Consider the following 16,099-nt stretch of genomic DNA (forward strand, 5'->3'; position numbering starts at 1 on the left):
ATCTTCGACAAGTCTGAAAGCCTTAACCGGGTTGGCCTAGCAAAGCCTTTGTAAATCCTCTAACAAGGTGGTTCACAACTATGAATCTAAAATCCTCTCACAAGGTAGGCTTTAACGGGACTTATCTCCTAACAAAGATCTAGATTCCTAACAGGATTTGTTCTGGTGAAGAACATTGTATGACCTTAACCGGTCTGGTTTCTATTCTACAGATAGTTACTTGTGAGTTTCTACTCATCGTGGTTTTTCCCATTTGGGTTTCCACGTCAAAACATCTTGTGTTATGGTGACTGTTCTCCTGTGGGTGAATGTATTGTTTTCTATTTGGTTTGCATTTATCCTAACTGGTTTATTAGTGAATTTGTTGTACCAGTTATCTGCTAAATTGTTTAGAAGTTTCAATTCAGTGTTTTTCAGTATACTAATTCACCCCCTGTTGATATGTGGCGACTGATCAGAAAAGTACTGTACACTCAGCACGTATCCTCGACTGATGAGAAATTTTGCCCTTTTTTTGTTGATGAAAACCGACATTGTAATAAAACCCCAAAAAAGGTTGACTTTGTTTGTTGCCCTAAAAATGCATGTTATAAGCAGTTGGGATGCTTAAGGCATTGTAAGGTTGATGTATTGTTTTTGCTGGATAATAAGAAAGATTGGACGGCTGTGTATGGTAGACGTAACCCATTCTGGGTGAACCATGTTAAATATCTGTGTTATCTATGTCCTATTTTATTTCTTTATCTTTTGTATTTAAATCTGCATATAATTGTTAGTTCATATTTGCTTCGGATCTGCTTGAAACCCTAACACCCCCCCCTCTTAGTATTCATCAAGATCTAGTGGAGGAGTTGATAGGAATGTACCCATGAGGTTGATTAGGAAGAGGTGAAGTTGGAGAAGGACAAGCACCTTGAACAACAAAAAGTGGTTTGCTATGTTCATTCACATCGATCATATTGATTAACCTTTTAGATGCATTATTCTTGTTTGAAAGTTTAGGCAAAGACATAAAGTCATCAAGGGCATCATCCAATAAAGCATGATCATAGTGATTCAAAGGCTTATCTTTGGACTCAAAAGGAGACATAACATCATAGAGGGAATCATGGGAATCAACTATGTTTCTAGATCTAGTGGAGGAGTTGATAGTAATGTACCCATGAGAGGAATCATTCAACTTATCTTTCTCATCACTACGAAATGGCATAGTAACAAGGTTGATTTTTTTTGGCAAAATGAGGGTTTAGAAGGCTTAGGGTTCAAAAACTCATCTAGAGCTTCATCTAATTCATCCTCACTAAAATCATAATCAACAAAATTGCATACATCATCAAAAGCATGAACTTCTTGCAAATAGAAATCTGACATTTTGAAATGAAAATTGCATGAAACTTAAACACACAATGCAAGGAAAATGAAAGAAACCTATCTCTTTTTTTTCTTTTTCTTTTTTTTCTTTTTCTCTTTTTTCTGTTTTTTTTTTTTTTTGTTTTGAAAGAAAATGAAAATAAACTAGATCTAGATCTAACAATGCATTGCAATGCAAATTAAATTGGGTTCACATTGGGTTCACCAAAGATGTGTAGGGGAAAAAGTGATACTAAGTATGGAAACCCTAATCCCACTCTCATACACACTCATGGAATATGAAAGAGCCTATTGAGGTAACACACATCCACTACTTCTTATGAGAAAGAGAGAGCCATGGATTACCTCATAGGTTTTCTATTCCTTTGTTGTAAATGAGAGAGAGGAATGATGCACAATGCAATCTAACCTAGAAAGCAAGTAAGCAAGCAAATCCTAATCTGAGAATGCAAATCAAAGAACAACTTATACACTACTGAAAAGTACAGATCAGAATGCAAAATTAGAGGTGCACCTATGTCTGAAATCTAAGCAAAAATGTCCGGGACCAGGGTACCACTCCACTGTCCTAATTCTGCAATTTTGGAGCTGCAACTGACAGGAGGGATTCTAAGGTATGCAAAGTACTGTTATGTCAAGTCCTGCTAACAGAAGGTAGGACCATGGCACCATGCCACTATCCTAGGTAGGACCAAGGCGCAATGCCCCTATCCTTGACATATTTCTATACTTTTGAGACTTCTAGGCAATGTTGATGCCTTTTCCAGACCTGAAACCGCCTCTAGATGCTTGTTTCTGTACTTGCAACTAAAAAGGGAAGGTTTGGGGTGGCTATATAGGGGTTTGCCTTAGTCAAACCCCCATGTTGGTGATTTCCACCTCCATTAATAGTCGATAATGTACTGAAAATGTGTGTACAAGAATCTTGTGTATATGCAAGATCCTAAGAATGAAAGTAAACAACCTGGAGCAACCCTAAAGAATAAACCCTAATTGCTTATAATTGACAAAGTAAATGCTCTAAATCCACAATGCAAAGTGATATAAAGCATGAATGTGAATCAAAATAAATCTTATGCAAAGAAAAACAACATGAAACCATACCCAACCCCAAGGGAGAGGTACAAGCCAAGCATCAATCAGTGATCCCCTATTGTTCTTCTACATCTTCAAAAGCCCCCAATTGATAAAATGATGCTTGATGAATGTTTGATGGATGAATGTTGAATGTTGTTGAAGACTTCAAAAATCTACTCTTTCGTTGCAAATAAGGCTCTAATACTCCCAAAACCTGCCCTTAGATTCTTAGGAGAAGACCCCTTCAAATGAAGAAAGAGAACTCTTAAGTATGAAACCCTAGATCTTAATTTCATGTTTAGGCCAACCTAGGATTTGAATTTCTTGTTGATATTTTGGGGTTAAGCATTATTATATCATAGGATTGTGCTCCCAAAATTTCGAGAAAAAAGTCGCAGACCATGTGCATTCCTGCCACGGTCCAACCAACTTTTCACCAAATTTTTGGGGTCATTAGATATGATGATATTAGAGCGCATCCCAAAGTTACGGCTGATTTTGAGATGTTTTGATATGCAAAATCGGGCCTAAACAGTCAAAATAAGACATAATTAGGGTTTATGATTAAATGATTCATTTGAGAAATAAGATGAAAAGGGGCACACTTAGGGTAAAGGGCCCAACTTTATAATGTGTAAAGTGATGAGACATGACCTTAGATTTAATTTAATTAATTAATTAAATTCTTAAAGGGGAATGATAAATGCAAGATGCAAAACACACTAAGGCGGGTGCTAACCTAAGTGTGAAATTGTACCACCCTAGCAAGGGTGTACAATTTATGACACTGCAATACTATATTTCAGTCCACTAAGATATCTTGCCACTTTCTCTGGTTCCTCCTCATGGTGTTTGGTCCTTAGACTCAACCTATGGAACTCCTTGGTATATGTACTCACATCAAGATCTTGTTGCCTCAAACCTTGCAACTTCTTGTAGACTTGGACTTCATAGTCTACTGGGATGAATTGCGCCTTAACTTTTGCCAACATTCTATCCCATGAGGTTATCATACCTCTATCTTCCTTCACCCTCTCGCCTTGGAGATAATTCCACCAAGTGAGTGCTACTCCTTTCATCTTGAACTTAGCAAAGATAACCTTCTTATTCTCAAGGGTCTCTTTGCATTCAAAATGGTTGTTCAATGCCTCAATCCAATCCATGACTTCTTATGCATTCATTTTCCCACTGAACATAGGGATGTCATCTTTACCAGATGATAATTCTCTGCCAATGGACTTTAGGACCTCAACAAATGCTCTATGATCTGCAGGTAACTCAGCTTCCTACCTTGGGGTCTCTTCTTCCCCCCCTTTTTCTCCTTCTTCATCAAAGTCACATTCACCCTCATTTCCTTTTCCTTTGGCCTTCTCCAACTCCCTCGCTCTGTTTTCAAACATCTCTTCAAACAACTTCTTGATGGCATCTTGAGACATACTCTTAGGAGGCATGTTGCTAGCCTCTCCCTCACTTCCTTCCGTGGACATACACCACAAATCACTTTCCCCAAACGATCCAACTCATGCTCTGATACTAGTATGATGCAGAGCCAGGCAACAAACTAGGTGAAAATCTTCTCTCACCCACAACTACTATGTCCAAAACAAGTTCTTTTGTCTATTCAAGCTGTGAACAACACACCTCCCAAATTCTCAACTCACACAACAATTTGTGTGATCGGAACCATACCGGTTTAGTCTCTTCCGATATCGGTATGATGAAAACACTCTACCCTTGTGTGAGCCAGTTTAGCGCCTTCTCATACCGATGGGATGGAAACCTATTGTATTTTGTCTATTGGTGGTCCAACCAACACAAAATACCCATAAGATTTGGCTATCAGAACTGTCAAGGAATACTTGCCTCGCAACTATCTTATTGTCTAGTAGCCCTATCGGTAGCCTAGTAGCCCTACCGGTTGAGTTTTCCAAACACAACTTAACAAAATTCCAAAGGACAAGACAAACTAAAGGTAGATTCAGATACCCTTTATCTAGTTACACCATTCCCCAAAAACTTACGCTCTAACCACAAGTTGAAAGGTCTGTACCCTGACTGTCTTCCCAGACCTAATTAAGCCAATTAGGCCTAATTTACAAAGAAAGTACCCTTTGTATTAGTCCTCCGACTAAACCAACACTTCTAAAAGATGGGGTAAGGTGTCAAACCACCAAATCCAAGGTTTCAAGACTTGATCCCATCTTCTTTATCTTTTGCAAGTGATTTCCACTTCTATAGTTCAGGCGATCACATAGAGATGCTCGCCTAGGGTCAATTCAATCTCTCTGGTCTTGGAGCCTCTCTGCAAACCAACACCAAAATCTTATGATAAAATGGTCCTTCTAACATTTTCCCCACAGGTTTTTTGCTCCTTCGATGAAAATGTCAGATTAAGGGCATCTTTACAGTGAAACCCTAGGTGTCGATAGGGTTCATGACAAGGCTGAATAGGTTTGGATGGATCCATGCAACCCGATTATTAAAAAACCTCAAACTAGATTCAAATGAAAGGTAAGAGACTTATCTAAATCATTCGATTGGTTTCAGACATCCACCAATTTGTATTGATCATAAATGAATCGCAAAAACATAGAATTTTAGAAAACTCCAATTATATTGTATTGCTCCAAACTCCAAAACATCATTAAATTCATTAAATTCAACAAATACACCAACAAAAACCTAGAATCGATCCAAGTGGGCATAATATAGCCTCCCTAATGCTTTCCAACCACTTTTTCAGACTTTGGAACCATTGGAGGATTATTTATCCCTTTTTACAACATTTTGCAATGACAACAAAAGTTGTCAACTTGCACTTTTCAAACTTTGTCGACTCCAAGGTGTATTCAACCTATTCCAAAGATTGGTCTGATGTTTCTAAGACCAATATTTATTTACCCGACTCATGCCTAGACTCTTATTGACCCACATGGTCATTTATCCATGGTGGCTTATAAAATGCAACCAAGACAATGCCTTACATCAATTGGGTCTTATTGACTCACAACTATCAACCTATTACAGATGATCATTTTCACCTTATGGGTGATATTAGGCTCTTTTAGACTTCATTTGCATCTTCATTTGTGTCTTTGGGTGCTCCTACACCACTTGGTTAATTCATTTGCCCAAGGGATCCCCACTCCTACTTCTGCAAAGACGACAATAGCAACGTAGTCTCCAAGGAAGACTTCTTTAAACACCTTCCTTAACAGCATCAACATGTCCACCTTGTCTCCTTCGAGGTCCAGAAGAGACGCCAAGAACTAGGACGTAACATCTGTGTTAACACGGTATCTATTTTCATTATGTAGAAACTCTTTGCCCAACACCATCCTCACAGCCTCATTAGTGAACATCCCAACCTCCTTACAAACTGATTGGAGGGTTGGGTCTCTAACAGAGCCTAAAAAGGCCCTCTGGTCCTCTGTAGAAATGATTCTCAAGTGGATAGGAGTGTCCATCTTGAGAAATCATGATACCAAATTATACAACCTGAGCCTATAGACCTAAACCAAAGGCAGAATTTAAATACCGTGAGCTCCAACGATTTATCTACCAAAGGCTAATTGAAGATGAAAGAAGAAAAGATCGTTTATAAATAGCTGAAGCTCTTGATTGTAATAATTCATTCTCTAACCGTATTAATTCCTTTAAATTTTTTTAAATCTTTCGTATATCTGTTCAAATATTTCCCATAAATGCACTAGTGTGCGAAATTGGAAACAGCTATAAACTAGTACCAAATACCACATTGGAAGTCATGGGGACAGAGTGGATTGCAGTTAGTGACTAGACATATATTAAATGACCAACATTTTCGACCGTGACATTTGATACATGTCTATTGAATCCAATTTCATTCCAGGCACTTTCTGGTGAACTACTTTCTCTTCAAAAATTTGGGCCGAAATAAAACTTCAATCATTGATCTACGATCATCGAACGGTTTAAAATCATTGATGGATTTTAGGTACGTGTCACGTGTCAAATAGGTCGCGCTTATCAATACATCGTGCAGAGTCTGAACTCAATGTGATGTACTGATGTGATGTGATGTGCCTTTTCTATTAATGACAATGAATTCATGAAATCGCAAATAAAATATATATTTTTTCATAAATAACAAAATATTAGCCAAACAAATTAAATAATTTTCAAGCGGTGGATAAAAATTGGCAATACACTTAAATAATTTTTCCTTCAGAGTAAAAATTTTTGCCCATACACTTATATATTTGTTCCTTTAAACAAAAAATATTCGCCTCCTACAATATATATTTTCCCCACAGAACAAGGTATTATTCACCAGAATTTTATGGAATTTTTGTACCCTAGAAAAAAATCGCCAATACAAATTAATTTTTTTCCTACTTTGAAAAAAAAAATCACCATCAATATGAAAATTTCCCCCCCAAAATAATGCATGATTCACCAGGGTTTTACAATTTTGCCCGGGGGGTGCTTTCTTAAAGTTAAACGTAGCCCTGGCTAGGACACATGTTGTGTGCCCTTCTTCAATGCCCAATGCCCAACCAAAGACCTTAACTATTCCCTCTTGTGTGCTCTCTCTAAATATTCCCTTTTTTATATATTGTTATCTGTATATTTTTCTTCTCCCCTTCCATAATTAGTTTTTCATGATTTTATATAAATATCAAACAATTGTTCCAACTATCATATCCCATTTTTCAATAATTTTACCTTATAATCATTCGTGAAAGTGTTCTATCTAGTTAAGTATAAAAACATATCTCCTTTAATCATATTATTTTCTTTATACATTGTGTTTCTCTTTTAAATCATCATAGGAGAAAATTCCCATAACAAATTTCAATACATCGTGATGTGGTTCACACTATGCACTCTCAAGGTCTAATGTACTTGGGAATGTGCCTCTATGTTGTCACAAGTAACGAGAATGAAACCTAGAGTTAGCTAATAATGTCTAATCATAGATAACATATTGAATTAAGCAATGATCCAAATCTCTTAAGAATTTAGTGCAACATTGTTGAAATAATGTAAATATAATTCCAACTAAAATGAGAAATATGCTACTATATTGAAAAATGATAAGATCTATAGCGATTGAAAATAATTAGAATACGGATGAAAATCTATATATAAACAAAATAAAGAAAATACAATATTCTTGATTAATGTATATTTGCTTTTATGTCTTAAAATGCTTCTACAACAAATGAGATTTAAAGTCTTATAATATTATAATCTTTATAATATTATTTAAATATTAATGAATTAAACTTTTTAAAAGCCAAACAATATAATTTCACCAATCACTTCGCCCATGTTAAATCTCTTTATTTCAAAATAAAAAAGAAAAGTACCTTTACCGATTGAAACAATTGACCATAAAGATTGGTTAATTTCCAACACTAAAGTAAGAAAAAATCATTAAAGTTTGGAGAAAAAATATTTTTAAGCCACAACGAGGAAAATAAATGAATAAAGACAGTTATTTTACCATGGTTCCGAAAATCCATTTAACGGCTATATTGACAACGGTCGGTCATATGGTCCACGAAGCGCTTTGAATTATATCCGTTGAGGTGCTTATTATGACTATGTGCAACAATGAATAAGCAAGCAGCCTTGATGAAGAAGCCGTCTGTCTAAACAAACGGAACTCTCTCACTAGTTATTATGCATAGCTGAATCTGTGTATCCATGGTGTAGAAAAATATGAAAGGAGGATTAGTTGGTGTCGTGACTCCCAGGAGATTCAACCCCAATGGAGAGAACACTAAGAAGGGAGATCAAGCAATTTCTTTTACTCCAGGGAAGGACAGGGAAATCATGACTGAAGCAGCCCTTTCTTCGATCAACATCAATGCGATTTCTTCGAAACCCACCTGCAAAACTCGTCAGTCTGTGAAGCCAAACCAAGCAAATTCCAAACAGACCAAGCAGGAACAGACACCCATCAAAGGTATTTCTTACTCTGTTTTCATGTTCCCTGTTTTTTAAAGGGTTTTTGTTCCTGTTTTTTGCAGTTTCTTCTGTTACTTTTTTTTCCTAGTTAGGAAGGAAACTATGGCTGCTTAGGCTATAATGGGGATTCATTTTCGTACAGTTTCAAATGGACATCATAGTAAATGTTTTTGTGTCTGTTGGATCTTACATTTTACTTGTGTTTTTTAAGCAGAAACAGAATTGTGATCTGTTCGGACAATAATTCTTCAGATTTACTTTCTGTAGCTCCATATGGGAATCACATCCCCTATTGTTTTATTTTGTGTTTGGATTCTTGCCATTTAGTTGGTTTTTGCGTACAAAAGTAATTGTGCCTGCTTTAGACTGCAATGCAGTCGCAGATTCATTTTCTGCAGCTTCAAATGGGGCAGATCATCTGTTTGTTTTTTTGCACGTCATTCATTTTTCAGAGAGAGAGGGAACTATGCCTGCTCGGACTATAATTCCGATTTCCGTTTCCTGCAACTCAGAAGGCCTCATCTCGTATTATTAGCTTTTTTTGTTTGTTGTTTGCATATCTTTGTCTTTAGTTAGTTTTAGGGTAGAAAGGAAGTTGTGCATGCTTTAGGCTGCAAATGGAATCATATCCTTAGTTCACATTTCTGTTTGTGTTCTTGATTTTTAGCTTGTGATTTTAAAGTTTGCTGAGAACTGAGGACTGTGCGATTATGTACCTTGGGCTTCCGTTACTAGTTTTTTAGCCTTTGATTTCTTATCTCACTGCTTGCCTGACTGGCCAAAATTTTGTTTCAATATCATGTAATGGTGGTAATTTTGATAGAGGCCAATTCGTCTTCTTGCTCCATGAGGTCTTTAAGGCCAAAATCTTGCTCTTTAGAGAAAGCTTGTTGGAAGTGATCCTCGTCCTGTGAAAATTGATTTCAGCATTGCCAAAAAACTTCCATACCTTTAGAAACCTAATTTTGATAGAGGCCGGTTTGTCTTCCTGCTCTATGAGGTCTTTAAGGCCAAAATCTTGCTCTTCAGAGAAAGCTTGTTGGAAGTGATCCTCGTCCTGTGAAAATTGATTTCAGCATTGCTAAAAATCCTCCATACCTTTAGAAACCTACACTTTGTCCTATAAGGCAATTAAAGCCGCAATTTTACCAGGTGTACCTTCATGAATCGAGCTAGTTCCAACAAGCACATCACAAAAGGAGGGGTGCAAGGTGTGATCCATGAATATCCCATGATTTTGCCAAACAAATCATCATCTGGTCTTTTTAAATCTTTTTTTTGAGGTTAATGTCTTCGAAGCCAAAAGCTAACAGGGCAGAGCATCCAACAATTTAATGTCCTATTTGGTAACATCTAAACCATTGCTCCGAAAGACCTGAAGATACTTTATATATTGCATCCACGAGCCATGAGAGGAATTAATTCTAACCATGTGCATGTGCTATGAGATATCAATCAAAGCACAAGTTCTAGAGAATCTTCTTGTCTTGACTGTAGTTCCGTCTTCCAATTTGATTGACCAGTTTATTTGAATAAGTTCAAAAACTCTCGTAATTAGAGGAAGGATGTGTAAGCATAACCAAATCAAACTGTTGGTTATGCATACATTTGCAGGATCAAAGAAAGGCGCCCATAAAGGTCATAAACAGCCCTAGTTTTTCGAAAAAACTAGAGACCATGATCAGAAGAATGGAAGATGAACATAAAGGAACCATGATCTCAAAGTTCCACCTAAGGATCCTCTAGGTTGCTCCAGTTCTCTTTGAACCAAGCCAAGAAATTTCCAACATGGGGGTGTTCCTAAATATAATAGACCTAGAACCTAATTTCTTACATATTTCATTAATACAGTAGAAAGTTAGAAACATGCGAAGACCAACATGATATGTATTCCCCAAAGTGGATGCAATAGAATATTCACAGCTCCAAATGGGAATCACGTCCCCTGATCGTTTTGTTTATGCTGTGAATTCTTGCTTTTTAGTTGTTGTGATTTGTGTAAGAAGGAAATTGTGCCTGTTTATGCTATAAGGCAAATTCATCCTCTGCAGCTGCATATATGAATTGCAATATTTCATTTTTCAATTTTGTTTATGGGTTCTTGCTATTTAGATTTATAAAGAAAGAGATTTATGTCTTGCTTATTCTGTAATACAAATTCATATCCCCGTCTTTTACCTTTGTTTCTGGAATTTTTTTATAGAAGAAGAGTTGTGCAATTATGCTTCTGCAGCTCCAACTGGGAACCATACCCCGTTTGTTTTTTCTTTGTGGGTTCTTTCTTTCTATTAGGTTTTGTTTTTCCTGCTTAGCCTGTAATGATATTTGTACTCTGCAGTTTCAGATGGGAACCCTACGGTGGTATGGAACAATGCAATCTTCCAGTCTGAGGAAGATGAAGTATGGGGTGTCAGGGCATGCAGCTCGAGTTCAACTTCAGAAAGCCCCTCTCAATCTGTGGCAGAGGTGTCATCAAATGCAATGGGAAACAAGGGACAGGACAAGAAAGAGCTACATTCCACCATCGCGATTAAAAAATTGCCAAGTTCCCTTCCAATTCCATCTGCAGAAAGCAACCCAGAAGCCCGAAGTTCTAGTCCCGATGTTGAATCTATAGCCAGTTCAACCCGAGTCCCAATTCATATAAAACAAAGTGCACAGCCCATAAAGAAGGTCTTGTTCAGTACACAGAATGTTGACCAGATCCCAACAATAGGAGAGTCTGGAGACCACAAGGATAATATCGATAGTGGCATTGAAGAAATAGAGAAGGAGATTTCACGACTCACAGAAAAACTTGAGAGATTGAAACTTCAGCAGGCAGCAAAACAGAAAAATCAAGAGGCACAATTTTCTGAGCCACAGAAAGAGTTGAGTAGTCCAAAGAAAACTGGTAAAGTGGGGGAACCTCAAGGATGTATAGCAGAGGAACCCAAAAGTTCAGAGAAACCAAGGAGGGGAAGAATTGTGTCTGCAAAATTTCTGCAGTGGGATTCCTCAAAGAAAGAACAAAAGCCTTTTGAATCTAGCAAAAAGGGAAAGGGTGGCATTAGTCCCAAGATCCAGAGAAGGGCTGCCAGTCTGGGTCCAGCAGAGCATCTCAGATTTTCTCAGATATCTGTGAAGTGTAAAGGGGATGAACATGGTGTGCAAAAGTCTAATCCTGGATCTGCCAGAAAATGGTTAAGAGGGAGTGACAACACAAAGAGTACAGACATTATGCGAAGGTTGAGTTTGAGTCCTATTCCTCAGCATCCCATTGAATCAAAAGGTTCTACTTTGAGGTCTGCTGGATTAGGAAGAAGCCTGAGCGCCAGAAAGCCAGCATCAACTCCACTTAAAGAACTTGCGAGAAGCGCTCAATGGTTGCATCCGAAGAAGTTGTTCTCAGCATCAGATGCCAAGAGATCCATCAATACTAATACTTTGAGCCTAAGCAGCAAGCCATGCCCAGAGCAACCCCAAAAGCCATCTCCTTCCTTGAAGAATGCACGGTTTGTGGCAAGTCGGTATGGGCAGGCCTTAACACCTTCAAAGGAAAGAGCCGCTAAAACTCCTCAATCTAGCTTGAGCTCTTTAAGAAATGCACATGGGAAGAGGATCTTTCCAGAAGATGAACTTGAACATGTGAACGGTAAGATGGATAATAATTCTTATAAAAAACGCACTGCTGCAGCTTGCAGCCCTAATGTAAGGAATCCACAGACTGAGAAGACTGTTGTCACCTCAAGATCAAGAACTCCTGGAAAGTCTGCAACAAGATTAGAGCTTAAGAAGACAGGAGGTGTGTTGTCAAAAGATGGCAAGTCCACAGGTACACTAGCTAGATATGGGGCTAGAGAAACAAATAATCAACAGAAGGGAACCCAAAATAGAGCTGTCGTTGCCAGCATATCCAATGTAATCCAAGATAACCCATTGGAAAGGGCTAACCAGGAAAGTAACGTGCCAGATGCTACCACAACCTATGTTTTCTCTGCGGGGATTAAATCTCCTGACACACTAGAACGAAACAGAATGCAGTTACCAAGGATTCGGACTATAAGGTCTGCAGCACAAAGCCCTAGAAATTCTGGCTGCATCAAAAGAGCAGTGGATAGTGTTGGAAAGAAATCGTTTTTTGCATCAGAAGATAACATAATTACAGATCTCCCTGACAAATCTTCTGAAAGAGAAATTGTTGATGACATAAAACATGCATTTTCCTTTGAGGATGAAGAGGTAGAAAGGTAATTAAACCTAATGTCATATCCTCTGTTATGTTGATATGCTCATACTTGAGCTGTATCTGGTATTTCTAGCAAGTTCTCTGTTATAGTTATTAATTAGTATTCTTAGATTTATTATTCTTTTTACTCAAGGTCTCCTGCTTCTATGTATAGAAGGACTAGGGATTTGCAATTTATGACCATATATTTGTTTTGTATTTTCAAGAAGATTGTCAATGCCTCTTGAACTGCATGGTGCAGAATTGGGTTCTTGTAAACAAAATGGAACTAATGAAGTTGGCTAGCCAAAATGTCAATGATGAAGTATTTATTTTTGTTTTGTTTGTTTTTCTCTTGCATCTGTTGTATGAAGCATATATATTCACAAAAAAACAGAGCAAGAGTTATAAAACACATAAATAATTTTCTCAACTCTTGACTTGCAATAGAAGTAGATATATATATTTGTTAAAACAATTAACCATTTGAAATATGCAACTTTAATCTTGATCGTTTCCAGATTAAATTGTATATAAGTTTTTGCATCAACATTTAGGATCACACTGATCCATCATATGAGACTTGCTATGTGAATTATGGGCTGCTCAGCTTTAGTGTATGAGTTTTTGGGGATTATTTGTTAGAATTATTTCCCTGCTTTCATGTGAGTGTTCCAGCTTCAAATACTGCCATCCGATCCTCCCATATCTTTGATGTAGCCAGAATCTCTTTCTTATTTATCTTCTAAACTATCCACTGCTGTTTAAAATGAGATTCTTTCTAGCGGTTACTGCACCGATGTTCACTGTTTATCTACATACAACACATTTTAATTCTAAATGCAAACGTCATTTACCAGCAAGTAGCAACCTACAAATTTATACTGTAGATGTTTAAATATGGAAAAAAACGGCTTATTGAAATGAAAACATATGATAATTACGAGAAGTACAGTATGTTTTTTAAAATAACTTAGGAGCTTGTTTTGGACAGAAAATCTTACATCCCAAGAATCAAGTTAAAATAACTCTCAGTCAGATCTACAAGGATAAGAGGATACGTTTAGAGTTTGTTTATATGTTTAAATTTTACAACATTTCATTTCCAATTGGTAGATCCATAAACAAATCACATGATGACAATTTAAGGATCCATTTCATAATAATCAAATGTTTGATGATTTTGTAGTTAAAAACTTGTGAGATTGTAGTTAGAAACTTGTTTTTTCAATTTGAAATTTAAATACTCTTTGAATCAACTAAATACATTTTGATATTACCAGTTAGTATTTAAAGATATTGAATAGCTTTTGGATCTTCAGCTCTCTTGTTTATGTCATATTACAATTATATGTGGGAACTTTTCTATAAAAAAATTGCTATTTTATTGTGGACCCTTTCTCTTTAATATTGCCTTGGCTTTTTCATTCCTCCAGAATTGTTGTCTCAAAGGTGTTTTTATGTCTTTTAACCCACCTCAAGATATTGTACTTCCAATTCCATAATTTGAAAAAGTCTACAAATGGCTTGAAAATTTAATACTTGTGGGTTCTTTGTGGGAAGACCCCCCCATAAAAGTGTGCTATGAGATTGGGTGTCCAAATCTTGGACGATACATGGAATTCAACACTCTACCATGTAAAATCTTTCTAAGGGTTTTTTTTCTTTTCCATTTTGTTGAAACCAATCATGCTCAAATTGTTCTCACCCAAGGCCCTTGGCTTGTTCGTTCCCCTTTGCTTGTTTCCAAATCCTGGACTTGATACTTTTCTGTTGTAGACAAAAAGTCCCTTCATATCCTGGTTTAGGTCCCTTCATATCCTAGTTTAGGTCAAGTTCCCTAGCTTACCTATGCCTTTTTGGCATTTTTTGTCCCAAATAGAAGCCTCAATAGGGATCATAGTTTGTGTTGAGCTCGAGAAATTTTGCTTGTCTCACCCTAATTGTCAAGTTTGTGTCGAGGCTAGCCTCTTGAAAGACCTCAAGAAATTGTAGATATCCAAATTAAAGAGTCTCAGTACTCCAAAGAATCCAATACATCAACCTCCCAAATAGTTGCTATTGATGCCAAGCATTCAACCACAAGATTAGAAACTATTTGTTGGTTATCAAATGCCCTAAACTGACTCCATAGGCTTCTACAAGCTCGCCATCTCCATCCAAGCACGAGGTTGGACAATCGGTCTACAATGGTAAACTGCAAGGGCAAGAATACCAATGCTTCTAAATCCTTCCAAAGCCTCTAGGGAAGAGCTTGATTCAAGCTCCTCTATTTCAAAATTTGTAGACCCTCCTAGGTCAATGACAACAGTAGCAACAACATAGCCTAGTACAATTGATTCCCATCCCTAGACTAGTCATGCTCATCATACCTATGTGGTGGGTTGGTGGAGATATCGTAGTTCATCGGGATGGTTGGAGGATGGTGAACATGCCCCTCGCCACAAATAGTTGGTCCAAATTGGCAGCTATGCAACTCAAGACACATTGGTTCAAAATAATTAATATGCTCTTGATGGGTTGTAGAACGAGGAAGTGCCCCTTAATTTTCAGTGAAATGTATTTCTTGAAATGTGAGAAGCTTTACAAACCTCCCCTACAAATATTATATTTGTGATATGTGTTCTCAGTTTTTAAATTTAGACTTCCTTTGCATTTAGGAGGTCAAAATGTTTGGTTTTATTCTCTTAGCTATGTGTCATGTCATATGATCGATTGGTTTTGCTCTTTGTTCCAACCATGAGGCTGGTCATGGTATAATTTTCACCCTGCTCTTGCCTGCGTGGCATCAACTTATAGTTAATCATGGATGTGACCCCACTAATTGAGTGGTCTAGGCAATTTTTCATTTGTACAATCATTCTTTTGGAATAATCAATGTTTATGCCTCTAATGATCCAACTAAAAGATCTGCCCTCTAATACCAGATAGTTGATTCAATGCCAACCACTACTTGGGTTGTGTGGGGATTTTATATGATTGAATCTACCCACAAATGTGGTACCTTGCTTATGTGGTGGACAACTAGTGAAAGAGAGACATGTTTCTATGTGCATAATAAACTAGGTCTTTCAAACCCTTACTACCAATCACCTTGGTACATGTGGACCAACTTGTAGGCCATTTCTAATACTCTTAAAAAGGCTTGATCGTGCCATGATTTTGGCACAATCTCTTTTTTTTGCCAATTATTATACCTTACCCCTTGAGCCATTAGTGGATGTTGTCTTGTTATATAACTTCCCTAAATGACTTTGCATTTAATGGCAAGTTGTGGCTCCCAAACCAATGAAGGAACAATTATTTCTCAACATGGCCCTTCGCAATTACAAGGTCACGTCCACTCATATCCATTGTGTCTGAAATCTTGCGCCATGTACCACCATGATATTAGTTAGATATAGTGATGGAATGATATCATGAATTGTATTGCTAGCTTTCTCTAAATTTTTGGGTGCTAGTTGGCCTGCTTTCATTGCCCTCTTA

General features: G+C 37.2%; 1 protein-coding gene across 2 annotated transcripts; it reads left to right on the forward strand.

Moving 5' to 3' along the window:
- The first annotated feature begins 8,011 nt into the window (after positions 1 to 8,011).
- On the forward strand, positions 8,012 to 12,954 carry LOC131060694 (uncharacterized). Of its 2 annotated transcripts, none has more exons than XM_057994025.2 (2): positions 8,012 to 8,404; positions 10,751 to 12,954. In XM_057994025.2, the coding sequence occupies exons 1-2, from the start codon at positions 8,158 to 8,160 to the stop codon at positions 12,637 to 12,639; spliced, it is 2,136 nt and encodes a 711-aa protein (XP_057850008.2). In that variant the 5' UTR covers positions 8,012 to 8,157; the 3' UTR covers positions 12,640 to 12,954. The 2 variants fall into 2 exon arrangements, with proteins under 2 accessions (XP_057850008.2, XP_057850007.2); XM_057994024.2 differs by having other exon boundaries at positions 8,013 to 8,404; positions 10,745 to 12,954.
- Positions 12,955 to 16,099: the final 3,145 nt, after the last annotated feature.

This window comes from Cryptomeria japonica, chromosome 6 (genome assembly GCF_030272615.1).
Source record: "Cryptomeria japonica chromosome 6, Sugi_1.0, whole genome shotgun sequence".
NCBI lineage: Eukaryota > Viridiplantae > Streptophyta > Pinopsida > Cupressales > Cupressaceae > Cryptomeria > Cryptomeria japonica.